This window comes from Nelumbo nucifera, chromosome 8 (assembly GCF_055504915.1).
Source record: "Nelumbo nucifera cultivar China Antique chromosome 8, China Antique-T2T, whole genome shotgun sequence".
NCBI lineage: Eukaryota > Viridiplantae > Streptophyta > Magnoliopsida > Proteales > Nelumbonaceae > Nelumbo > Nelumbo nucifera.
This window is the reverse complement of record NC_142656.1, coordinates 55,710,279-55,737,788: the sequence shown is the minus strand read 5'-3', so window position 1 is coordinate 55,737,788 and position 27,510 is coordinate 55,710,279. Positions and strand designations below refer to the sequence as shown.

General features: G+C 36.0%; 2 protein-coding genes across 9 annotated transcripts in view; both read left to right on the top strand.

Moving 5' to 3' along the window:
* LOC104589202 (25.3 kDa vesicle transport protein SEC22-1) overlaps positions 1-11,909 on the top strand; it is a 41,373-nt gene extending 29,464 nt beyond the window's left edge. For all 6 annotated transcript variants that reach the window (XM_010247439.3, XM_010247438.3, XM_010247442.3 and 3 more), the window contains 4 exons: positions 2,100-2,260; positions 2,363-2,509; positions 10,715-10,791; positions 11,545-11,909. In XM_010247439.3, coding sequence (XP_010245741.1) covers positions 2,100-2,260; positions 2,363-2,509; positions 10,715-10,791; positions 11,545-11,628 — 469 coding nt within the window. In that variant the 3' untranslated portion in view covers positions 11,629-11,909. The remainder of the gene's footprint in view (positions 1-2,099; positions 2,261-2,362; positions 2,510-10,714; positions 10,792-11,544) is intronic.
* A 7,336-nt stretch (positions 11,910-19,245) lies between these two features.
* Positions 19,246-27,023, top strand: LOC104589200 (Protein kinase superfamily protein). 3 transcript variants are annotated; one of them, XM_010247437.3, is made up of 6 exons: positions 19,246-19,795; positions 21,297-21,607; positions 22,945-23,080; positions 25,391-25,527; positions 26,019-26,142; positions 26,235-27,023. In XM_010247437.3, exons 2-6 carry the CDS (start codon positions 21,437-21,439, stop codon positions 26,861-26,863), a joined length of 1,197 nt encoding a protein of 398 aa, XP_010245739.1. In that variant the 5' UTR covers positions 19,246-19,795; positions 21,297-21,436; the 3' UTR covers positions 26,864-27,023. The 3 variants fall into 3 exon arrangements, with proteins under 3 accessions (XP_010245739.1, XP_010245737.1, XP_010245738.1); XM_010247435.3 differs by having other exon boundaries at positions 19,246-19,811; XM_010247436.3 differs by having other exon boundaries at positions 19,316-19,802.
* Positions 27,024-27,510: the final 487 nt, after the last annotated feature.

Genomic DNA, 27,510 nt, shown 5'->3' with positions numbered 1-27,510 from the left:
GCTTAAATGAGGCTTGGCAAGGTTGGTCTTTCAGAGGTTTTCTTGGCAAGGTTTTTGGTAGACAGAAAACCTCTAGAAGTTTTTAGTGGTAGACTTAATGAGGCTTGGCAAGGTTGGTCTCAAGGAAAACCTCTTGGGTTTTGTGATTTTGAGGCTTGGCAAGGTTGGTCGCTTTCTTGTGAGTGCAAGTTTGTTTTTCTTTTCTCTCTTGAGTGACTTCTGGTCACTCCCCTTCTATACTCTCTTTTTTTTTGCTTTAATAAATTTTATTTTTGTTACCAAAAAAAAAAGAACCAGACAGCAATTATTGGAATTCAACTTCAATTTCCATCTTAACCAAACAAGCATTGGGAATGGATGATTCTGATTCCAATTCCGCTCTTGATTGCAAACCAAACAGACTCTAAGTATATTATATTTAATATATAATATTTTGTATTATATGACACATACATACAAGCTGGATTGGGCTAGGAATAATAAACCCTAGTGAAGGTAGGAGTGATTCTTTTGCTTTCATTTTGTCTCAGTGATATCTTATCACTATGTATCTCTCTCCTGGATTTCTTTTTAATGGTTTTATTTTTATTTTTATTTTACTATTAAAATTAAAATACACTGTTTGGAACTTTGGATGATATCCATATACATGTAAGTTTAAAATATTACATCAATATAACTGACAATAAAATTTGTTGAAAACAATATAAAAACATTAAAGTACTAGTATTGAGATATTCTTATTATTAATATTTCAAAATGGGCATATTTCTACTTCTTAAACACACAACAATTTTCCAACATCTCTTAAAAGAAGGCCATAGGAAATCCAGATGGTCTCAGTGCTTCAACTTCTTCCAGTACCTGCAAGACTCCATCGTCATTAAATAGGTAAGGGTGTCAATGGACCGGTTTTGGATTGGACCCCGTCCAGTCCAAAATCAATTTGGACGGATTGGATGGACCAACAAGACAATATTGGATTGGACCAATCCTGTCCAAATATTTATTAGATTGGATTGGACCTGGTCCATCCATAATAAATTTATATTGGATTGGGTTGGATTAAACCAATATCTGGTCCATTGAAATAAGATAAGAATATAGGTATCATTGAACCGGGTTTGGATTGAAACCAATCTGAATTGAAATGAATTTGAACAGATTGGACGGTCCAAACATTGAATTGGACCGGTCCAAAATATTCATTGGATTGGATTGGACCTGGTCCATTTATAATGGATTCACATTGGACTGGATCGGATTGGACCAAATCCAGTCCAATTGACACCCCTATAAATAGGGCCTCAAGACAATTGCTTTCCAACCCTGAGATGCAATCAAATTTGATACAATCTTGCCTAGGCTGGAGGTAAGATTGATTTAAGCATAGATTTCTATATAAATCAACAATGACTGTTCTTACCTCATTTTCTTATGCAATGAGATGACCATTGATTTATTGCTTTGCGATAGTGTTGGAATGTTGCTTAGCAGGATGAGTGATGAAAGAAATTTGTGTTTTTATTCTAACCATAGGATCTTGGATTTCTGCCTCCAAGAAACTTCCTCCATGTGAGCTAAGCACCTATTTTCATCCTTTACCATTATTCTTGTTGCTCTACCAGCCTTCCTGATTGGGGCGTGCCTCTCTCATGTGATCCATATCTTTTATTTTAGCCAACATCCTCCACTTTTTTCTGCTATTGTTCCTCATTGATTTTTACTCCACCTTTTTAATTGTGCTGTCCTTGTCATAAAAGATTATTTTTGCCATTGCCTGATGCAAGAACTTTGCACTAATAACCATATTATTGAATTGATATATAAATCTATATCTGTCTTGCTCCAGTAGGTACCTCAAACTGTAATAAAGACATACATTTTTACAAAGTCTTGTATATACATGTATGATCATAGTTTCATGCATGCACCAATATCTGTTTAAGATGCCTTATTTTAATAAATGGATTTTCTTGAACTATATGGGTTGAATTTATGGTTGCATGGATAGCATGATACCTGCCATTATTGGACATAATATGCTTCCTTTCCGAGTCCATTCCATCTTCTGAATTTACCTTGACCAAAGTTGACAGCTATATCATTGAAGGTCGTGTATGTTATTTGACGATGTGTGATCGTGCTTATCCAAAAAAACTTGCTTTTCAATACCTAGAAGATCTAAAAAATGAATTTGAGAGAGTCAATGGGAATCAAATTGAAACTGCTGCGAGACCTTATGCCTTCATTAAATTTGGTATGGCTTCTATCAATTTTGTCACATGCTCTTTTCCCATCAAAGTTCCATTGGTGCCATATTAATCTCTAGATTTCTCTGTCTTCTATTTCTTTTTGAAAGATACATTCATACAGAAAACCAAGAAATTGTATTTGGATACCCGCACTCAGAGGAACCTGGCTAAGTTGAATGATGAACTTTATGAAGTCCACCAAATAATGACTCGCAATGTACAAGAAGTCCTTGGTGTTGGTGAAAAGTTGGATCGTAAGCTCCCTCTAATCTTCTTTCTTTGACTCGAATAGTTTGATTTAGTTCTTTTTTTTTGTGGAAAGTAATTTTGTATTGAAAAGAGGTCTAAGTTTACAAATCGTTCTTATCGTAGTTTCATTCATGGATTCTGTGTCAGAGATGCATGGGAACAAATATTGAACAGTGGAACTTCTGCATCTTCTCTTCATTTTTTGTCTGATATAACAGTATTGTCAAAGCATCAATTAGTAAATTGACTGGTCAATCTAGGGTTCATACTGACTGCTTCACTAACTAGTTGGTCAATAGACTCAATCCTAATGATGTGGTCACCTGGGACAACCAAGCTTCAACTAGGTAACTAGGTCAACTAGTTGACTGATGTCTAGTCGATCTAGTCAAAAGTGAGGTTACTTAAAAACTTATATTTGTTTGGGTTTATCTGTAATTATTTAAATAGTATTATATATGCGTTTATTTTTTTGTGATAGATAAAATTCAATTGATTTCATTAGAAGCAAATGATAAAATGTTCGTTACAAGCATCCCAAAATAAGGCGTGAGGTGCAGCCTCACTCATTGGTACGAAAGCATCATAAATTTACAATTGAGCCCAGTACCTGTTCCCTAGTTACCCCTTGTTTAGCTAGAGAGTCAGCAAAAGCATTTGCCTCCCTCCCCACCCACTGTATAGTTACCTCCATCTGCTGAGTTAACCATTTGAATTTCTTCAATTCATTTCTGTAAGCCTAGATCACTGAATCTGGGTTTTTTAGCCAACCCACCACCACCTTGGAGTCCCCTTCTATCACCAAATTTTCCAATCCTATCTCTCTTGCAATCTGTACACCTTGTATGGCTGCGTACAATTCTGCCTTTAAAGAGACTCCATTCCCCACCGGTCCTGGGAAGAGTGCTCTTAATTTCAGAAATCCTTCAATGGGAGGAGCCCAAACCAACCTTGCCTTAACCTTCTGCATTGAGCTAGAAGCCACTAATGGCCAATTCCTCCAAATATCATCAAATGTGAAATTTTTGAATAGTTCCACCGTTTGTAGCCAGTGTATAACCCTAGTCATTACACATCCAATATTTAAAAATTGTATCTAGAATAACTGGAAAAGTGGAAACAAGACCAGATATAATTTGCTCATTATGAGCAAATCCAAAATCAATCTAGTGGAGACGGGATGGGGCCTGTAGCTCAGAGCGATTCACATGGTATCATCAAATGATACAAGTCTTGGATAAGAATCTACAATGCACTAGAACGCCCTTGTCATTTACTCCTTTCTTTCTCTTGGAAAATTCTGGCATTTCTTTCTTCCCACAAGATCCACGCCATTGCTGCTCTAGTGTACCTCCATGTTACTCTTCCCCTCTTCTTCGGTAACACAAAGGTAGGTGGGTCAAACAGCATTTTTATCTCCGTTGGCATTTCCACCTGCACCCAAACAAAGAGAAAAACCAATCCCATATATCTGTAGCAAATGAATAGGAAATTAGTAAATGGTAACACGTAACAAGATTCACCATCAGATTTGCAGAGTGCACCAATTCGGGGAAATACACAGAAAAGGCCTCTTCTTTTGCAAATAATCTAGAGTATTAATTTTCCCAAGAGCCACTTCCCAATAGAAGGCCTGAATTTTAGGGGGAATCAACGGAAACCACACTTCTTTCCAAGGAAAGGACAAAGAGGAAGAGGACTGACAAAGAGCTTTAAAAAAGGAGGCACAAGAAAAAGAACCTTTAGAACTTGGGAACCAAATTCTTCTCTGGACAAGAAAGCTCTAAGCAAACACCATCAAGGAGAAGGAGAAGCTCTGACAGACAAGTTGCTTCCTCATCCCTCAAACCCCTATGAAATCCGAGATCCCAATTAAGACTCAAAGGCAGAAGGAAGAACAAAAAAATTTGAAATGACCTTATTTTTACACAACAAAATAGAATACAAAGAAGGGAAAACCTCCTTTAAAAGGTCGGTCACCAAACCAAGTGTCTTCCCAAAAACGAATTAAATTCTCTGAGCCAATAACATACCTGATGTACCTAAGAAACTGAGGGAGGAGGCTATGAATTGCTTTCCAAGGTGCTGCCAAGGTAGCCCTATGCAATACACCAGTGTCCCAGCCATTCTCCAATCTACCATGTATACTTGCCACTATTTCGACCCACAAATTTTCTCTCTCAAGAGGCCATTTCCCTAACAAAGTTGTATTCTTCGTCCTTACATTCCCTAGACCTAAACCACCCTCTACCTTTCTTTTACACACAACCTCCCATTTTATTAAATGGTCCTTTCTAGTCTCTCTCGTCTCTCAAGGGAAATCCCTTACATTTTTTTCTAATTTCTTTTCTTCTCTTCGTGGAATCCTAAAGACAGAGAGAAAGTAGATGGGTAGGTTAGCCATAGTAGATTTTATTAGCGTGATCCTACCTCCCAAAGAGATATAACTCCTTTTCCAAGCAGCCAATCTCTTTTTACATCTTTCTATAACTGAGTTCCAAAACCTACTTTCCTTCGAGTTTGCACCTAGGGGAAGCCCTAGGTAGGTTAGAGGCCACGAGGTGATATGGCATTCTAAGCAATCTGCTATCCTATGTAGGACCATCCCCTCCATATTAATCCTTGCTATGCAACTCTTGTCCAAATTGATTTTCATATTTGACACTTTTTCAAACTCCTTGATTAGATTTTTCAATCTCTCGATTTTCCTAATGTCTCCTCCTTCACAAAAAATAATGATATCATCTGCAAATTGGAGATGAGTAAGTGGGACATTGTCTCTACCCACTCTCCAACCCCTAAATTCATCTTCTCTATCTGCCTTAGAGATAATTCTACTGAAGACAACTGCCACTAAAGTAAAAAGGAAGGGTGATAGGGGATCACCTTGCCTTAATCCTCTGCAAGCTGGGAAGAAGTCTTTTACCACTCCATTAACAAGGACAGAAAAATGACAAGATCGTACACACCCAAGCATCCAATTGCACCATCTCTCCCCAAACCCCCGTTGATGCAGAACTTCTTTCAAAAAACCCCAATCCACCATATCGTAAGTCTTTTCTAAGTCCAATTTGCACACAAAACCTTCCTTCCTAGATCTCTTTATATCCTCTACACATTCATTGACTATTAGAATTTGATCAACTATTTGTCTCCCTTGAACAAAAGCTCCTTGATACCAACTAATGAGGGAAGGGAGAATTACTTTGATCCTCGATTATAGGACTTTAGCAATTATCTTATAAACACTAGTCACTAGACTAATGGGTCGGAAATCCTTTGGATGGCTAGCATCACCTTTCTTTGGGATCAAGGCCAAGAAAGTTGCATTAACTCCAGGGCTAACAATATGTGTATTTGAGAATTCCTTAAAGACTTTCAGTAAATCATCTTTCAACACTTTCCAACAATCCTGATAGAAAGCCATTGTGAATTCATTTGGGCCTGGTGCTTTAGACCTATTCATGGAGAGCATTGCCTTTCTTATTTCTTCTTCCCCAAAACCTCTTTCCAACCAATTTGCTGCCTCATCTAGTAAAGGCCATTCCAAACCTTCTAAGCTCAACCTATCCTCCAAAGGTCTCCTGTAAAGGGATTTAAAGTGGTCCACAAAGACTCTAGCAATTTCATCTTGATTTGAGATCAGCTCTCCATTGATTTCCAACCTAGCCACAAAGTTTTTGCGCCTTCTTCTATTGGCGATCGCATGAAAGAATTGTGTATTCCCATCCCCTTCCTTTATCCATTTTTGCCTTGACTTTTGTCTCCAAGATATTTCCTCTCTTGAAGACTTCTTCCAATTCTTTTTTTGATTTCCATCTTAAATCCATCTCATCTGCACTGAGATTTCTCTCATTTTCCACATTGTCCAACTCTTCAATCTGGGAAATTAGAGTCAGTTTCCTTTCTTCTAACCTTCCAAAATGATCCCTATTTCACTCCTTTATTTTAGATCTTAATCTTTGCAATTTCTTATGGAATTTGATTCCTTCCCACCTTATTCTTCTTAGTTCCTCCTTCCACCAATCCTCCACTTTCCAAATAAAATCCGGATGCGCCAACTACATGTTTTCAAATTTGAAAGGAGCAGGGCCATGTAAGAAGATTTTTGTTCCTAATCTAATGGGGTGGTGATCTGAAGTGACTCTAGGCAAGGTCCTAGAAACCAAACCTTCCCATTGATTTTCCCATCCTCTATTGAACAGAAATCTATCCAGATTTGAGCATAGTGGGTTTTCCTGAAAATTGGACCAAGTGAAATTGGAATGCAAGAGGGAGATCTCCTTCAATTCACACAAGTCTATGAATTCATTAAATTTCCTTGTACTAGTGGTGATAGACTGATTGGGATTAGAAGTTTCATTGGAAAATCTTACCACATTGAAGTCCCCTCCCAACACGAAGCACCTTCCCACAAACCCCAAATTGCATACAGTTCCTCCCACATATCACTTCTCTCTCTATAAGTATTTGGTCCATAGACATTAGTTAACACCCAATTGAATCCATCCTCCACACTTGAATTTTACTGATATAGTATACCTACCTATCAATTCTTCCATTGCTTCATGCACTTCATCCTTCCACAAAATTACTATACTCCCTGAAGCCCCCCAAGATGGAGCCTCAACCCATCTTATTCCTCTCGCTCTCCACAAACTACTGATCAGCCTTGGATCCAATTCTATTAATTTGGTCTCTTGCAGCCTTACCACATCAGGATCATCTCTATTTATTAGGTCTTTTATCACACTCATTTTCCTTGCACTCCCCAAACCTCTTACATTCCAACTAATTAATTTCATTTCACTTTTTTAATTTGAACCCTCCTTTTATTTTCCTCCCTACTTCTATTGCTTCCGTATATCTCCTCTCCCACTAAATTCGATATCACCCTCTACATCAAGGATCAGCCTTTCCACTTCTGTCTTTTTCTTTTTCCTCTTTTTGTTTTTTTCTGCACTCTTTCTAGAAAGCTTCTTTATCTTTTGTATTCTCCTTAAGGTTGGGTCACCCTTTTCTTGCACACCCTCCTGACTTGTCTCTTTCTTTTTTTTCCAATCCTCAAGAAGCTCACTAATTAAACCCCAAATCCTTTCAACTTCCTCTTCCCTCCCCCTTCTATCTTCTACCTCTCTCTCTCCTAATCTCAGTCCTATCTCCACCCTCTCTCCTTAACCAATCAGGCTGGTTAGCTGGTGTACCTGTTTCAGGCAGAGCACACAAATCAGTAGCCAAAGCTGAAAGGACACACTTACTTGGAGGCATTGGATGAGGATCGAAGACAAATGTGGTTGGGAAATCCTGTTTGGAGCTGAGAATATCAGAATCAGCCCCTGAAATTTGCCTGTGTTGAGTGGGAGTGGGATCATTAACAATTCTGGTTGCGCCTAGAACCTTTTCAAGTGCACCCCTCTCTACTGCCTCCATACTCATCTTCAAAGTTTCCTCTTGCCTCACTTCCTGTGCATCCTGTTCTTGCTGGAACACAGGAGGTAGTCTCTCTAATTCAGGGGAAGGTGTCATCTGCTCAACTTCGACTGCATGTACTGCCCGCCCAAATTCCTTTGTTTCTTTTGTATTGGTCGACTTTTCCTTTTCTTCTCCCAAGAACAGTTCTTCAGTGTTGAAACTCTCTGCTTCGTTCATATCAATCCGCACTGTTTGATCTATACTGCCCAAGCTTGAGCATTCACTCAAGTCTGACTCGCCCTCGCTGGAACTCTCTTCAAATTCTGAATCTGGTTCCTGCATCTTCACCTCACCTTTACCACCGCATCTATTAAATTTTGGGTTTCGCTTTTCAGGGGAAACCAGAGTTTTCCCTTTACTCTGTACCCAGATCATTGCCGAACTCTGTCTCTGGTATTTTTGGTTTCCTTTTGTCACTGACTTGATCGAAGAGGAAGAAGATGGACCAATATTATCGTCCATCAAAGGGCTTTCCTTCTGACTCACGTGCCCTTTTAAGTTGTCATGTGCTTCTGACCTTTGAGGCCCAAATTAAGTTCTAAGTTTCCCAGCCCAGGCCCATCACGTGATAACTTAAAGTGCCACGTGATGGGTTAATAGGCTTTGACCCTAATGGGTCAGTTCTGTTCAAATCTGAACCACCAGCTGGCTGACCCACCCCTTCTTTTAATATTTGAACTGATTCACACGTCTGGGTCCACTGATCAGCACCTCAACATAAGATCAGCCATGTGTCTCATCCCTTTCTTTCCTTGCCTTATAAGCTTCTTCCTCTTTTAATTCACCTTTTTCCTCTCCCCAGATTTTGCTTTGCCATTTCAGTGTAATTTCCTTTCTCCTTTCCTGCATCCACTTGACTTCTTCCACGTAGCCATTCTTCTTCTATTTTCTCATCTTCTTCCCTCCAAACTCAGCTTCAATGGCTAGCCAGGCTGAATAAAGATTCCATCAACCAGTACCTTTACTGAACGTGGGATATCTTTCAAGTTTACATTACTCAAACATACTGCAACTGAGTGGAGGTCTTTAACAAAAAAGCCCTCTAACCTTGCTTTACACAGAGTAGCTATTGAGACAAAGACATCTGAAATCCAAAGGTGAAACGGTAGCCCCAACATTCGAACAATTGCTTTGTCCCTTGCGTGCAGATCCTTAGAGTTAGAATGAGGAGTCCTTTTTGAGACGGTCACAGAGGCTGACTCCAATTGACAACACATAGCCTGGAGTTCCATTTTCTCTTCTACTAACTCTAGAAGGGCCTTACACTTTTCAAAGGGGGTTAAAATAATCATACTGTTTAACTTCAGCTTTTTCAGTCCTTTGGTGGGGCTGTTAAGGTAACAATAAATTTCTTCTCCCAGTCATTCTTGTGCATGTTGCAAACCATTCTACAGTCCTTTGCTGCTTGAGCCATGAGCTGCATTTCTGTTATCTCTACTGGCAGTTCCTTCTGTTCCCTCACTGTAGAGTCTACATAAACCCCGTGTTTCTTCTACCAGCTCCTTTCTACTTTCTTCTCTAGCTTTCTCCCATGTAATGAAGTCCTTCAAAATCCCAGAAACTTCTTCCCAGCCTTTCCACTTCTTACCTTCAGGGAAGCAGACCATCTGCTTTTTTCCTTCCCCAAAGAATTCCATAAGCACCACGTACCTTCCTTTAGGATTCTCCGTTCTTTCTGCTATATACCTCCTCCCATTAATCTCAATTGAATATTTGTATTCAGACTTCCTACTCACCTGAACAGCATCTTCGATGAAAGTCTGAAACCACACCAATGCTTCTTCCCCTACGAGCAACACCATGGGCATATTAATTTCTCTGATTTTTAAAGCTTTCTTCCCTTTTACCCTGTAACTTTCAAATAGGAACTGCTTTGCTTCCACCCTTAGAGATCTTCTTCGAGCCTCAGTCTGCTGAAACCTCCCTTCCTCCGTGGTCTCTCTCACAATCCCAAGTTTTGACGACAGATTAAATGTCATTATTTCTATATATGCTTTTATTTGTACATTTATGTTAGTTGCTTGAAGCATTTATTATGATATGTGGTTGGTTGGTGGTATTTAAACAGAACGGAATGGCGAAACAGGATTCATGTAGCCAACCCCATATGTTGGATAAGGCATGGATAATTATGTATGTATGTATGTATGGAAAAAGTGCAGTATCTCCTTTATCATTATTCTTCGTTATAAACTTGTTTCAAAATGAAATAAAATATTTGGGTTCAGCTTTTCCCCCTGTAAGACACTCCCCTTGCCCCTCCTAAATCTGCTCCTTTTGACTGAATTAACATTTATCACTCGATAGAGAAAACTCCTCAAATAATAAATTTCTTTTTTTCTGGTTAAGAATTATGAGCCTCTAGGCATGGTCTGCTGGACATACTTGTCCTGTCATCTTCTTGGGTTCTGTAGTAAAATTAGTTTTAAATTTTTAGTTAATTAAGACAAGAAGTTGATTTAATTTCCAATTTACAGTATCTAAGATGAAAGAAGTTGATTTTTCTTTCAAAAAAATATTAATTATGATCAAATTGGCTCTTTTTGTCATGTCATCATATTTCCTTGAGCTGGTATTTTCTAGATTTGGTGTAAAAAAAATACAGTTAACCTTTATTTAGAGATTCATTTTGTTTCATGGATTTTACCCTGTGGCTTAAGTATTCATGTTATTTTAATATCTGGTCAATTTTAAGGCATAGCTCAATACTAATTACTGTTGTGGTTTCAATTTTGTAGAGGTCAGTCAAATGTCTAGCAGGTTGACCTCAGAATCTCGTATTTATGCTGATAAGGCTAGAGACTTAAATAGACAGGTCAGTTTCTCTGATGACTTGTGTTTTTCATACTGCTAATGCCTATTCATTTTTGTCAGCTTTATTTGATGATAGATATGCTAGAGTGGTAAAAATCCTCACTTTAACTAGTCCTTTGTGTGAACTTTACCACACTTCTTTTCTCTCTGTGTTGATGTGTTTCTAAATATTTGCCATTGAAAATGGAGTTGCTAGTTTGTTGGCCAAACAGTGTCCTTAAATGAACTCATGCATTATTATGAATTACCTTTAAATTTAAAAAGTTATTGTTATTTCATCATCCTTGTACTTGGCAACTATGGTGGCCATCATTTTATGGGTTAAAGAGTGGTACAGCTGATGCAATATTTGAACAAGTCATTCCATTCTAGCATATGGTTTTTTTAAATGCTGGAATACAGTACACATGGAAGTGTCATGCTATGTCAAGAATTAAGCAAGAATACATAATGTTGAGTATATGGATGATGTTTCTGTCTATGCTTTCTTTGACCTTTTTTTCTCATTTTTTCCTGCCTTTTCTGATTTTAAGGCTACTCCCATCGTTACTTCCCTTTTTGGAGTTTGATATACTGGGTATAATCCAGCTTTCAATTTTAAAAAGAAGGAAAGAAAAGAAAAGAAAAAGAAGATAATGATGAGAACATGGGCCATGGCATACCCATTCCATGTGTTTGCATTGAATGTTAAAAACTGTTTCTTGCAATTTTCTTCAATTCACTTCTTTATGTGATTGTCCACCACTGATTGCAGGCTTTTATTCGTAAGTGGGCCCCTGTAGCCATTGTGTTTGGAGTTGTCTTCCTCCTCTTTTGGGTCAGAAAGAAGATCTGGTGATTCAATCTTTCAAAGGCAGTTCCTGCACAGTTTTGTTGTGTCTTGCATTCACAGGTTACATGTTTTATCAATGTTATCAAGAACTCCAGAATAGATCTTTTACCTATGGTGAACACTTCCATATCATCTTGTGCTTTTTATCGATTGTCTGAAAAGTAACAAATTCATGAGTTTGAGAAAAACATTTTATGAGAAACCGAGCTACAAAGAATACTGTGGATGTGGGCAATTCATTTGATTTTATATCTAAAACAGGGAAGTGGACATTGTTTTAGTATAAACATTCTGGTCTACTTTTACAAGGACCAATAGGGTCAGCTATCTAGCCAACCTCTATAATTAAATTTCATTATTGTATGGATAGATTTCATTGTGAAAAGAACATTACTGAATAATTCATGGTAGTTCTATCAAATGAAAAGATAATTCATAGTTGAGCCAAAGAGTAAACTGTACAGATTATCAATAACATTGATTAAATGAGGGTTAATTGAAATAATTTTTTTCCAAAATGAACTGTACTTGTTAAGCAAAAGGTCCGTCTTTTCTTTAGTGCATATATTTACTCTGGTTCAGTTTTGCTGTTTTGTAAGAATGCATTTATGTTTTGAAAGTGACGGTTTTAACAAATTCCAAGGCATGTTACACTCAAAATGAGAGAAAAGTTTACATCAAAAAATGGATGTAAATTTTGCACTCAAAAGTTGATAAATGTTAAAATGGTATGTTTCAAACTCTGGATTTGTATTTGCACCCATTGCAATCAAAAATCGTTTGACAAAAAAGTAAATTTATCAATGCAAAACTAAATCGACTTTGTATTTGCATAGATTAGAAGGCACTCTAATATTTGTATTTGTATTTTATTTGCACTCTTCCCAACTAACGTTGGTCCAATGCATATTTGCACTCGGGTTTAGTTTTGCTGGTGCTTAGTGAAAGTGTATTTATGTCTTGAAAATAACAGCAAATACAGATTTCAAGACATTTTGCATTCAAGATGAGAACAAGGTTTGCATTAAAGTTAATCACAACTAAGCATTACTTTTGTTTGTATTTATCACCAAGGTTCAAAGTATAGGAAATGCTATGTGTATCGGAAAGGTAAATTTAAGAGACGTATCAAGATACATTTTGGATATGCATGGATCTATAAATACTCTAATAAATCATAAATACACTAATATCACTTAAATGAGTTATTTATATATAAAAATCACATGTTTTAGTAGGTTTTATGAAAAAATATATTATGATGAACATACGGGAATAGAAACATACTATTTAATAAAGTACTTAATTTAGTTCTAATTTCAAACTTTAAATCTATTATAATTTTTAAATTCAATATGATAAGTTAAAAGTTAAAATTTAGAACATACTTTGATCACTTTCATTATCTTCATGGCTTCATTAAAATTAGATAGTTAGTAAATAAACAAAAATCATAAAAAAATTGTCATTATTTGACAATTTATAATTATACTTAGAAGTGATGACCATCAATATCATAGGGAATTACGTGTAGGTTAAAAAAGTTATTTATATCAACATTAAACTGATCTTTGACGTAACAACAATATTCATTCCAAGTCATTCTAGTGAAATAAAAATTCATATATGTTTGTCTAAAATACTCATATTACTCCCAAGTGCATTGTTGATAATGAGTTTGAAGTTGATAATTTGATTCATAATCATGTGAATCATATTGTTGTGTATTCTATGTTGTATGAAGATGAATCATCAATTTACTTATTATCATATCCTCCACCACCAAAACAATAACTCAACAGATAAACTAAATCTAGGAGCAGATTAAGCAGTAGCCATGTGACTGAAGGGAAGGGAGATTCATCATATGGATGGCCAAACCATGTAGGGTAGTTGGGTGAAATTTCAATTTTTTTTTTTTCAGGAATTGTATTCCCAGTGTTAGAAAAATTGCATTTTTCAATGATCGTTCTTGAAACAAACCGGACCAGATCTAAAACTAAAAGAATGGGAGAGCAATACTTGATATGGAATCCACACGTGTAGCTCCCAACATACGTGTTCATGTCCAAAGATCGTACCAAAACCTGCCTCCACTGAACATGGCACAGCTTAAGATGAAGCAGGTTCAACAATGCAGTCATTTAGCAATAATTGAAATCCTTCAGCAATGATAAAAAAAGGGATGGTGAGCATGAATTAAGTCTAATTTTTCTTGCAAAAATCAGAATCAATATCCAATCTTGATCAGTCCAAGAAACTAGAGATCGAATAGGGTAAAGCGACAAGAACAAAAGGAGATAACTGAGAGCGGAAAAAGATGAAACTGAAGCAATCCACCTCTCTATTTATAAGCCTTAAGGATAAGCTTCTTCTAATCCAATTAGGAGTTTCTTAATCCAAATCTTTATTTGGATCTGGACTCCTTAAGTGATAAGGCTTATCCCCTTATCTTATCTGTTGATCCAAATCCAAATCCATACCCATAAGATGTCATGTGACGCCTTGATTAATCATATTAATCTTGGGCCTTAGGCCCATTAAGTAAGTGGCCTCACTTCTCCTTTTAATTGCTGACTAACTTGGCTTTCTTTATATGGCATGGGACCCTAACATTGATCTCACAAGAGCCATATGAGTTCAGCCTAGCCTCTGTTACAAGGCCTAGCCGAATTCACTATTGTACACGGTGAACCCCTGAGTCCATCAATATGAGCTCTTAATAGGCCCAACATCTACACTAAATAGTACTTGAGTCCAGCTATCTTATAAAGGCCCGAGGATTATGGTTCTTAAGTGAGATTAGCCCATCAGGTATAAAAGCCCTAAATAGTCTTACACTTAACCTCTCAGCCCATTATGATCAAACACTGCCCAACAAGATAAGACATCTCCCTCGGCTGCAAGGTACAGTGTTGCACTCTCTACTCGGGTGAATCCCAGGAATTATATATATATATATATATAATTCTCAGACTGCCCCAACATACCCAGGTTTTGACCTCCATTAAGGATTTCACTAATTGGCATATCAAAAACAGTCAAATCCAACACCTAGTGCAGTACCATAATCAAGTCTAGGGGTTAGGTGTAACTTTCCAATTTTTCCCACTAGTCTTCAAGGTCTAGGGCATAACTAGAAAATGGTTCGAGTTCAGTGTTTCAAGTAAACACACACTACATGTGCTTCGAATCTCACTCTAGCAGCTGAGACAAGTTACCCCATCCGACTTAGTAGCACATTAGTGTCAGCCTTGGCAGGATACCCCAGGTCTATCCAACGGCTGAGAACATTCTAAACTAACATGAGTCTCATAAGTGTCCAGTTTAAGGGTAATTACACAGAAACATATCAGATATAACATGAATCAGTTATATTTTTTTATTCATTCATCTCTTCAATATTAGGAGCGCCTTTACTTGATGAAGATTTTTTAAAGAGATTTAGTTTTGAAAATGCTCATTTCATACTCGGTGTACGGAATAATTTGCTTTTACTCCTTGACAAGGATGTTTGTGATGAATCACCACCCCCTAATACTTTGAATTTGTAATATAGACCTACTTATTCGAAATTGTTGTACTTGCTCATCTTCCCACTCTGTGGCTTATGATGCATGTCTTCCCATATTATATGTTTTTGTTCTACATCATCATCATCATCTATGTTAAAATATTGAGGCTTTGATTCCATGCCCTCCTCTTCTTCATCATCATCATCATCTCTAGGCCCCAATGTTCTTTTAATCATTTTTTATCATTTTCTTGTTGTTTTCTCAACATCTCTTGTTCTTTGAGATCTTTTTGCATCACCTCAGAAATTTCTAGTGGGTATTTAGGGTAATTAACAACATTATGATATTCTCTTACTAAGTGGTGTTTCAGGTGGGTCACACTACAACCTTTCATAACTTGCCCATAAAAGTTGCATTTTGTATGGAGTCGATTCCCATCAACTCTGGTGCCACATTTTCAACCAATATATTCTTCTTCCATTGTTTGGGTGCCATGTTGAAGGGTTAAATGGTCAAATTCTAGATCCCAACTCCCAAGTATTTGTGTGTCACAGATTCACTATATTACATTATCATACTGCATATGCACAAAATTAATTAGTGGTTAGAAGTAACAGTTAATCATAAATCTAACAAGTAATTAAATAAATTATATAATTTAAAAATAACAATCATTAATTACCAAATAACCAATTATCCATCATATAAACGTATTCAATCACAAATATACACCATGAATCACATAAAAATTCAATTATTATATTAATTATCCAGTTTTAAGTATTAATGTGTTAGTAAACAAATTATCCAATACAAATGTCCAATTAAACAAATTAGTGAAATAACACTTGTTTTCATATTTTTGAGGCCACAATTATGTTTACATTCAAATTATAGATTATCATGTTATGCATTTTATTTTGTATTTTTTAAACATTTTTAAATATTACTAAAAATTCTTTTTAATTGTTTTAAACATTTACCCAAGTGTTATCTAATATAATTAAGAAACTAACAATTATTGAATCAAATAATTATGTAAAATTGTAACTATTTAATCAAACACTTTTTCTATATATATTTTAAATAATTATTTATTTTTATTCAAATAATTATTTCGTTTGTTTTATTCTAAAATTTAAACAAATATTTTTTTCTGAATGTCTTCATGGACATCTATTATTTTTATTATAAAATTAATAATTATTTTTCATGTTTCATTCTAAAAACTAAATAATTATTTATTTTTATTTAAATAATTATTTTGCACATTTTATTCTAAAAATTAAATATGTAATAGAAAAATTGAATGGATTTATGAAAATAATAGATCAAATAATTATTTTGCATTTTTCATTCTAAAAATTAAGTAATTATTTATTTGTTATTCAAATAATTATTTTGCATGTTTTATTCTAAAAATTAAACAAATATTTTTTTCTGAATGTCTTCATGGACATCTATTATTTTTATTCTAAATTTAATAATTATTTTGCATGTTTCAGTATAAAAACTAAATAATTATTTATTTTTATTCAAATAATGATTTTGCATTTTTATTCTAAAAATTAAATTAAAATCTGAAAAATTAAATATGTAATAGAAAAATTGAATGGATTTATGGACATAATAGGTCAAATAATTATTTTGCATGTTTCATTCTAAAAACTAAATAACTATTTGTTGTTCAAATAATTATTTTTCATGTTTTATTCTAAAAATTAAACAAACATTTTTTCTGAATGGCTTCATGGGCTTCTATTATTTTTATTCTAAAATTAATTATTATTTTGCATATTTCATTCTAAAAACTAAATAATTATTTATTTTTATTTAAATAATTATTTTGCACATTTTGTTCTAAAAATTAAATTAAATTTTGAAAATTAAATATGTAACAGAAAAATTAAATGGATTTATGGACATAATAAATCAAATAATTAGTCTACATGTTTCATTCTGAAAACTAAATAATTATTTATTTTTATTCAAATAATTATTTTGCATGTTTTATTTTAAAAATTAAACTAGAATTAAAAAGTAAATATGCAACAAAAAAATTGAATGAATTTATGGACATAATCACATAATAGATCATCTATATATTTACTATAAATATATATTATTAGAATTTAAATCATAGCAAAAAAAATCAGAGAGATAAATAAATATTTATTATCTAAAAATAAAAATTTAAAAAAACAAACTAAAATTTTCACATGATAGATCAATCTTATGGAATTATGGACTATGTTGATCATTCATAGCTCTATAACACGCACAAGTCTCAACCTATAGGGTTAGATCACATAAAATTGAAGAAATTATTATTATTATTATTATCATTTTGAAAATAAAAAAAATCAATTATTTAGAAGAAATTTCAATTGATCTATGGACATGGTAGATCATTAATAGATCTACAACATAATCAATTTTTAGAGGTAGATCACAAGAAAAACCTAAAATTTTTATTTCTTTTTTCAGATTTTTTATTATTCTGGAATTTCCTCAAATATTCACAAATATCTACATATAGCAGCAAAATAAGAGAAATTTTTTGCACAAGAATAGCAAATCAACATACATAAAGATGTTTTCAAGCATCCAAACTAAAAAAAAAAAGAAAAAACACAAAAACATTGGTTGAAACTATAAAAAAAAATTGATACGTGACGAAATTTTGAACCTTGCCCATCACAACTAAAAGTAAATTTCATTTCGTGTTTGTACCTATTAAAACTAAGCATTCGTGTTTATAAATGGCCAAGGAATTTGTTGGTAATTTAATGCCTCATCTAACTTAACAAATGGGGTATTTGTTGCAAGGTGAAATTCAGAAGAGCCTTTTTCGTAAATGAAAGTTTAGGGAGGTAATTAATTGTCACTATCCCCATAGTATGAGGGGGTTTTTTATAATTTACCCTTATTAGTTATTAATATTTCTATTGAAATTGAATCTTATCCATATTGGATTTAAAATTAGATCAAATTCAAATATTAAATTTCTTGATAAATTAAAAAAAAAAATTACCAACTGAAAATGACTTTAATATTGTAAATAATGAATAAAAATGACTTGAAAAGAACTTGTATGACTTTAATATTGTAAATTTTTGGTGCCATGCACCACTAATAACCCCAATAAATCATGAACATATGGAATCTGCAAGAATCGATTCCATGTTAATGCTGGAGTAAACCAGCTACCATACTAACAAACCACCCCTCAGTTGATATAACCTATGAACCTTTGAAGAAAATATACAACATTCAAACTGAATTTAGTACTTTACTAATACTAGTTTTTATGTAGACACAATCATGCACGCTTATATATCATGGGATCCGATTTGGATCCATATTTGGAATTTAATTCAGAGCAAACCCAACACAACAGATACAAGCGTGCATGATTGGGCCAAGAATTCAAGAATTTCATAAATTCATTTTTTTAGATTTTTTAAGGCTTTCAGTCTTTGAAATCAAGTTTATTTTCTCATTCATTTTCTTTGACTTGTAATCAACTAATCGTATAGCTACGCCCTAGAAGCACGCGACGCACCATAACATAGGTGCCCCACCAATCGAACGGTTGAGATCAATGCATGCAGCAGAAATCAAGGGCGGGTGTATAAGGGCGTTTTCGTAATTTCGATAGGGCTGTGTTTGGGTGCCATACAACTCAAACCGCGTGGACAAACCCAACCTCGGTCAGACTCTCTAACCAATCGCTTTTGAGTCTTTGAGATTGTGAAAACTTGAAAAGAGAAGCCACGCAGGAACCAAAGAAAAAAAGTAGTAAAAAGTTTAAAGGCCAAAATACCCTTCTCGAGAAGACACGATTACAAAATAACCCTAATACGCATCCATCGACTTTTTTCTCTAAATGACAAGAATGAAAGATATTCTCAATGCACGCTGAGATGTACATGTGGGGCGCCGGTGGATCGCGATTTGTGGGGGACATAGTTGTGATTACATAGAATCCTAGGGGCATCTCTCGATTCTCTCCCCTGTTGTTATAATTGTAATTATAAGAATCGTTCAGGGTCATAATCGTACAAAAACTGGGGATGTAAATTGTAACTTGTGAGTAAGAGAGCTTAGTCATGATTTGGCGTTTTCGACGGCTGTTGGTTTCTCCTTAATAAAAGCTCGAATCGACAAAACTTCGCAAATCAAATCCAACACCCCATCTCTTCAGTCTTCCCTCTCTCTCTCAGAACCCGAATTTTCAGGCGACCCAGATCGGCTTCCGGCGAAAACCCAGAGTTCTACCGATGACCCATCAAGGATTTCCACGTACCCAGATCGGATCCAAGTGTTTTTCATTGTAAAAATATCTCTCAGATGAAGCTTGGATCCAATTCCAACTGATTGGGGACTACCACCGGCCCACAAGAGTAAACGGGAAGCTGAGATAGAGATTGGATCTGTGAAGTAGACGTAGAGATCAACTTGACTCTGGTCTTTGGAGAATCAACCCAGACGATGAGATATTGAGTTTGAATCGAGATATCTCATCCGAAGCCAATGTTGGGTAAGGTGGTGATCGCGGTAAGGTTGTGTGTTGGATCGGAAATGGAAAGATGAGATTGAAATCTCGTTTGGCTATCAAATTGATGGGGAACTGTTTCACCGCTGAAGACAAACCAGTTAAGAGTAAGCCGGGTACCGATTTTTCTCAAATCAGTTCCCATTCTTTTTCTCTCTTTTTCATGTGAAATGTTTTCTGTTTTTTTTTTTTTTTTTGCTCTGTGAACTCATGCTTTTCCGTATCAGTTCAGTGCTAATCTTTGAGAATATTTGACAGCACTGCACTTACAGAAAAAAAAAAAAAAAAAGCAAGAAAAGCATGACTTGATAATTCTGGAAACAGGGCGTACTTTTTTTGCTAACGTGCGCACCTAGGTTACAGGAACTTAACATTCACCCCCTTAGATTTTGAATGAATACGGAAATGGTTGCAGAGCCTTTGTAAGCAGTGAACTGAAGTACTGACCCCACTTTTAAAATTTTGCTTTAGTTTCTTTTATAAGATGACAGAAATTTACAACCCTGAGATTAAGCCTAGAATGTAACTAAGATCACCCTGGCCAGAGTTGCATTGAACTTCTATAGTACTGTAGTTAAGTACAGCCAACAGAGTTGCATTTAATTTGAAGGCCTTCATTAGTGAGTAGCTTGGGCTACCCTTCATTAGTGAGAATGGAAACCAAATGTAATTTAGTACTGAGCTTGTTTCTCTTTGGAAATCTAACATCATTGTCATCATCATTATCTAAGCCTTATCCCAACTCATGAATCCTGTCTTTCCATTCCTTCTGGTTAGTATCACATCCATTGTTAAATTATGAGGTCTTAAATCATTTCTTACTACTTGAGATCATGTCTTTCTGGCTCTATAACCCTTCTAACCCCTTCAATCCATGTACTTTGAAAGCTACATACATGCAACCCTTATGTTCTTTAAGCACAAATTCAAGACCCATTTAATACAGCATTTATATTTCGTACCCGCAAGAATAATTGTTCGTATTCGATTATCAAGAAATGTTATTGGGATTATATACCACCTTATAGATTTGCATCCTCATAAGTGATTCTTTTATTGAAAAGGCTAACGTATTGTGTTAATACAAAATAGAAAGCATCTCATCCCACCATAGCAAGATGCTGTGTCAAGTATACCATACTCAAACAACATATACATAAATGTTGATGCCTGTTAGTAACAAAAAGTGTACCCATAAGTGATAGAAGCAACAATATTAGTGCTACTGTTATAATTAGTATTGGTACTAGTATATATTTTAGTATATTTTTTGGTCGAAATTTATTTGAGTATATTAATGCTCTTTTCTGACTGCAAATGGAATCCTCCAGAAATTTATTTGAGTACATTATTGTTAGTTGTGTTTTCTGCCAGAGGTGCTAGTTATTCTATCTTCTACTTGTTTTGACTTTCCATCTTTATGTTTACACCCACTCCTGCAAGCCAAACAAAGCCTTAGGGTTAGCATCAGCAGTGTTAATCGTCTGTAGCCAAGATAGAAACTGATACCTAATTATAAGTAAATACCACAAAAAAAGAAATACTGAAAAAACAAAACTGAAATCTAATCCTCAGTATTTCTTTCATATACAAAATTTCAGTTGAGATATCTCCATCCAAGAACAGACTAGAAGCACAAACAAACAACGGCAATGGAAGCATTTCTTTGACTCCCAAGAATGTCAAAGATCTTCGTCAGAACCCCGGGTATAGTAATGTTGACATCTTTACATATAATGAGATGAGACTGGCTACCAAGAACTTCCGGCCAGATCAAATTCTCGGCGAGGGAGGATTTGGGATCGTGTACAAAGGGATTTTAGATGAGAATGTAAGACCAGGTTATAAGAGCACCCAAGTTGCAATTAAGGAGCTAAATCCAGACGGATTCCAAGGCGACAGAGAATGGCTGGTATGTTTTTTCCCTTGTCTTTATTGTACTAGCTTGCATTTTATTTCTCCTTTGGCGATATGAACCTTTTACTTAATCCCTGCTTCCATCTCTCCCTGTGTTTAAAAAGGTAGTAAGATTTATCACAGAACACATATGTTTGTAGCATCTAAATTGATGCCTAGATGATTAAAAGTTCTTAGGTTCACCTGGTTGCCTTGACAACTATGACATTTGAACAATAGGCCTTGAAGGGTACTCTCTCTACTTTTACAAATCAAATGGTTCTTTAAACACTGATTCCTTGTGCTCAAATAAACAATCCTTTACCCAACTACTTAGGCAAGGCTACATAAGTTATGTTTTACCAATACCATATTCAAGGGCCATATCATCTGACAGTCATCAGTTAAATGTGAATTAACTTATGGTTGTAATCAGCAAATAGATTCATCAAGCAGTCTAGAATGACATTTAGAAGTGAGGTGGCAGGATGGAGAGGCATCAAAAACCATTGATGCCCCACCTTAGGGTTACACTTAAGTGAGACTCAGATATAGGTTTGCATGTAACAATTCCAGGGCATGTACAGGGAGGAGAGGTTCCTATCACTTCTTCCAGCAAGCACTTAATTTCCCTGTGTTGCCAAGAAACTTCAAAGTGGGTGCCATGTCGATTGTCGTATACCTGTTCATACTTTTCCCTCGTGGTATCTGTCTCAAGAATAAAAAGGCCATTACTAGGGGTAATCATGGACCAGGCCAGGCCTGTGCCAAGCTTAACACCTATTCTAAGGGCTTTCATCTAGGCCCAGGCCTGACCTGCCCCAGACTCCTTTGCCTGAAATATAAACCCTATGATTTCAAGTACATTATATAGGGAGTAACAAGGGTAAAAAGATGAAAAGAAGGCATTTTAGATGTTTTTTACTGTATTTCTTTAAATGTTTTGATAATTAGATTTGAATATTAAAATATTTGGACAACCACCATTGCAAATTACAATTTTTAACATAATATGATATTGTTAAAACTTAAAATATTATAATTTTGATAGATGGATGGATGGATGTTTGTGTGTGTGCACGCGTGTGCGTGTGTGTGTGTGTGTGCGTGTCATGTGCATTGCGGGATGGGCTCAGTCCAGACCTGCACACAACCTAGGGCAAGCCTGGAAATTTCCAGGATGAACTAGAAATGATTACCCCTAGCCATTTCCAGCTATCTGTCACAAACCTCAATTCCAATGTGTTTGACACTAACTGTACAGAATCAGTGTGCTGTTTGGTGACTTTATTGTAAGTGGTATTCATCTTTTTTCTCATGGTAAAACATATTTAATTTATTTCTCTTTTGCAGGCAGAGGTAAATTATCTTGGGCAGCTCAGCCACCCTAATCTTGTGAAACTCATTGGGTACTGCTGTGAGGATGAACACAGGCTACTGGTCTATGAATATATGGCCTGTGGGAGCCTGGAAAAACATCTTTTTCGTCGTAAGTAACTAATTTTATACTGATATTCAAACTTGACATCCTAAGAAAACTGATAAAACTACATGACATCCAAAGAAAGTGATAATGATATATGTAATGTAGAGAAGCGATAAACAATAGGTCAGCTAGATGGACTAACCTAAAGGGGAGTATGGAAGTGCTGGACACTGCTTGTAAACTGTACCGCATATATTTCCTATTCTTTTCACACATTAATAAAATTGATAATTAGCTACCAATCAAAAAAATGGCATACTAACAAACTAGTGCAGTTATGCTTTGCCCAATAGTAAAATAGAAATTTTATTAAGAAAAAGGAAGAAGGATATAGTCACAGTTCCTAGAAAACTTCTCCATTTGATCCAAGGGGTGGGAAGAAAATCATCTCTTCTGGGCTGTTTTGTAATTTTCTTTTTTTTTTCTCAGTAATCAAAATCAAATTTTATTACTTAGAGAAAGAAGAGAGTACAGAAATAAGGGCAGCCTCGGCTACCATCAATAGAATACAAAGACAATGAATATCAGTCTTAGAACTGAGCCCAGAAGCATTCTGCCCTATTTACCCCTTGCTTTGCTAGTTGGTCAGCTAGGTCGTTTGCCGATCTAGGAGTACAATGAAATTTCAGCTGCATATCCCTTGAGAACCTCTTGAACTGTTTGATTTTGTTTCTGAAAAACCAAGGAGCCTTCTCATTCTGTTTTAACCAACTTATTACTATTTTGGAGTCGCCTTCAACTATTAGCTTTTGAATCCCCACTTCCATACATTTCTGCATCCCATAAATTACTGCCTTCAGTTCTGCTGTTGCAGAGTCACCCATACCAATGGGGCAAAAGTACATTCCCATGATCACTCCGCATTCATTTCTTAAAACCCCTCCAATTCCTGAAGGCCCTGGATTCCCAAAACTACTTCCATCGAAATTTAATTTCAGGAATCCTACCTCTGGAGGTTCCCATCCCTCTATTACCTTCCGCTGTGCTGAAGATGAGGCTGCAATTGTTCTCCAGTTCCATAAAATATCATCAATGGAGAAAGCTGAGAACAACTTCATTGTCTTTATCCAGAAAGCCACTTTTGCCATAATCCCTTCAATCAATGCTTCTTTGCTCCTTTTCTATTCCTCAAATATACGCTTATTTCTTTCCTCCCATAGGGTCCATATTACTGCTGCTCTTGTGCACCTCCACATCAGTCTTCCCCTCCTTTCTGGCCAGCTGAAAATGGAGCCATCAAACAATCTGTCCGGAGAATTCCACCTGCACCCAAAAAGAGAAAAAAACCAATCCCAAATACCACAAGCAAATGGACAGGAAATGAACAAGTGAAGAGCAGATTCACCATTGGATTCACACAGGCAGCACCAATTTAGGGAAAGGCACCATCCAGGTCTCTTCCTTTGTAGAGCATCACAAGTGTTAATAGCACTATGAAAGACCTCTCAACAAAAAGCACTCACTTTGGGGGGAATCGGATGACACCAAATCTCTTTGACTGGGAATGGAGTATTTGGTTGAAAAGACAAACATAGAATTTGTTTGGTTGACTGGGAATCGGAGTATTTGTAATTTTCTTTTCTTTTGGGGGAGATAAGAGAGGATATATCTCCTTGTCGTATTTCTTATGCTTAATTGGAAGAATCGATGAATTTGTTTCAGTTATTGATAAAATAAAATCCCCTTTTGTGACCTTTAGTGTGATAGCTCAGAGGAAGGTGTTTGGGTACAATATATGAAGAAACATGGACAAAAAATGACTACAATGTAGAATTTACAGACAGAATATGTACAAATACTAAGTGACTCCCTTTAGGAGCCCAACCTCCTGCAAGCAAAAACACTGCACACATGGCATCCAACCACACATCGGATATATCTCCTGTACATGTATGTTAAAGTCGTAGAAAGATGTTCCCAATGTGCAACTGGATGCCCATGTTTTCAGAGTTTGTGCAGAGTTTTTTGCTTGCAGGAGATCCCGTAGCTTCATTTAGACAAAAAAAAAAAAAAATCATGCATATTTGAAAGCATTTATATGTAACAAAATTGAGCACCAAATCTCTTTTCAATTATTTCTATAGTCCATACAACTCCCATTTTCAAAAGGAATCCTTGTTTCAAAAACGTTAGTCCATATTTGTCAGATTTATGATGAGGACAAAAATGTTGAATCTTTTGACCAACCTAATAGAGAGAAATACTTGGGATGTTTTTCAAGGGGACGAAGCCAAATGGAATTCATGGGGTCTCTTTAGAATGAAAAGTTGACAAGCACATCTGCCCACTTACCCGTTTCTTCTCTGTTGACAGGAGTATGTGTAACATTGCCTTGGTCCACTAGAATGAAGATTGCTTTAGGTGCTGCAAAAGGGCTTGCATTTCTTCATGGAGCAGAAAGATCTATAATATATCGTGATTTCAAGACTTCAAATATTCTTCTGGATGCGGTTAGTAAATTGGTCACCACAGTTATAGCTTAACATTGCATTTGTCTAGTAATTCTAAATCCAAGTGCACCAAAATTCAAGATACATATATTACATGAGTTGGGCGCAAATGGCAAATGGGTATTTTGCACTGCTAATGGATTGGCAGAGGGGGTATCAGCAAAGTAAGGGCATTAAGGGATCAATTGTACCAGGGTCAACTGCCTAAAGGAGAGCTGTAACTGAAATTTGAGAGGTGGTTAGCTGAGGCTAGCTAGCCACTTCCTGAGGAGAAACATTATAGAATTATACTTTGAATACTTTTAAACAATAAATGAATTGACAATTATCTGAAAAAAAAGTATCCATATAAAAGCAAAGCTGGTTGGATTTCTTAATAGAAGTATTTTCTTGCTATTTTGATAAATCCAGCTGTATTTCTCAGAGCCAGTCAACATGTTACATTATGTCAACCCTATTATCTTACAACTGATGTTGAAATCAATCTACAGGAGTACAATGCAAAGCTTTCAGATTTTGGACTTGCGAAGGATGGGCCTATGGGAGACCAGACTCATGTGTCCACACGAGTTATGGGTACCTATGGATATGCAGCTCCGGAGTATGTAATGACTGGTAAGTTTACCGACTGCTGATATAGGCTAGTTGACCAAGTGCCCATGATACGCTACTAGCTTATCATCTGAGCCATTTATTTGTCTGACCAGGTCATCTAACAGCTCGAAGTGATGTTTATGGGTTTGGGGTTGTGCTCCTTGAGATGCTCATTGGAAGGAGAGCAATGGACAAGAGCAGACCAAGCCGAGAACACAACTTAGTTGAGTGGGCACGTCCACTCTTGAACCATAATAGGAAGCTTTTGAGAATCTTGGACCCAAGAATGGAAGGTCAGTACTCTGTGAGAGCCGCCCAAAAGATTGCCAATTTGGCATATCAATGCCTTAGTCAAAACCCCAAAGGAAGACCTACCATGAGTCAGGTGGTTGAGATACTGGAAGCCTTTCAAATACAAGCTGAGAACAGGGAAGACGCACTGCTCCAGAGTGGAGGCAGTGGTGTAACCCTTTACGAGGTTCCTAAGAACAATCCTGATAATCCTACAGAGGGTAGGAGAAAAGCAAGCAAAAGTGAGGATGAGAAAGAACCTGACGTGGATCATCAAAAACAAACAAAAGCAGGCAATGGCAGAAGGAGCAGGAGCAAGAGTGAACTTCCCATGGATTCTGATTTGTATAGCCCTTCTCCAGACCGTCAACCCCGGGAGAAGAAATCGCCTGCTGCAAGAAATGGAAGAAAGACACCATCTATGGATGGAGTTGATCTGTACAAGCTCTGAAGAGGAACCAATGAATTTGTTTTTTGTTTTTTTTTTTTTTTGGCTGAATTGGTATTTCTAGGAATTTGTGCTATAAACTCCGTTTTCTTCCCACCTTGAAAATATTTTCGAGCTTTAAATTTTCATTTTGATTTAATATAAAAACACTTGCATAGAGAAAGTCATTTGGGGCTTGGTCTTAGGTTGAAACTTGAAAGTTGAAACCTCATCATGGGATGGCATGGATGCTTTTTACCATAGAAAATAATTATTGGCCCTGGACCCCTTGCCTGATGACGAGTGATGAAGAACACTACGTACTCAGGTACTCTTTGGTGTCATCACATTTTTCCTCGAGATCTCTCCTTTCTACCTATTAATCTATCATCCATGGTGCGGGGCTTTTGTGGGAATAATGACCTACTTTGAACCAGTTTTCGTTGCAATTAAACTCTTCGTTATGAAAAAACTAGCTAATGCCAAGGCTTTACTCGGTTTCCTGCTGAAATTGGTATCAGTATCACGGCCTCGATAAATTAATGAAATGAATTTTTACTACAACGAACCTTCCTGAAAATGGTACCAAAATTTTCCTAGTCATCTGCTAAGACAAACTTCAACCCAACAAGCGATGTAAATTCAGTTTGGGTGGTTGACACTCCAATATT

Bases quoted from the DNA above. Each gene is read 5' to 3' on its own strand.
- LOC104589200 (XM_010247435.3), top strand. From the start codon at position 19,730: ATGAGATTGAAATCTCGTTTGGCTATCAAATTGATGGGGAACTGTTTC. The intron at 21,608-22,944 runs GTATGTTTTTTC...TCTCTTTTGCAG, and splicing joins AAGGCGACAGAGAATGGCTG to GCAGAGGTAAATTATCTTGG. The intron at 26,143-26,234 runs GTAAGTTTACCG...TTGTCTGACCAG, and splicing joins TCCGGAGTATGTAATGACTG to GTCATCTAACAGCTCGAAGT.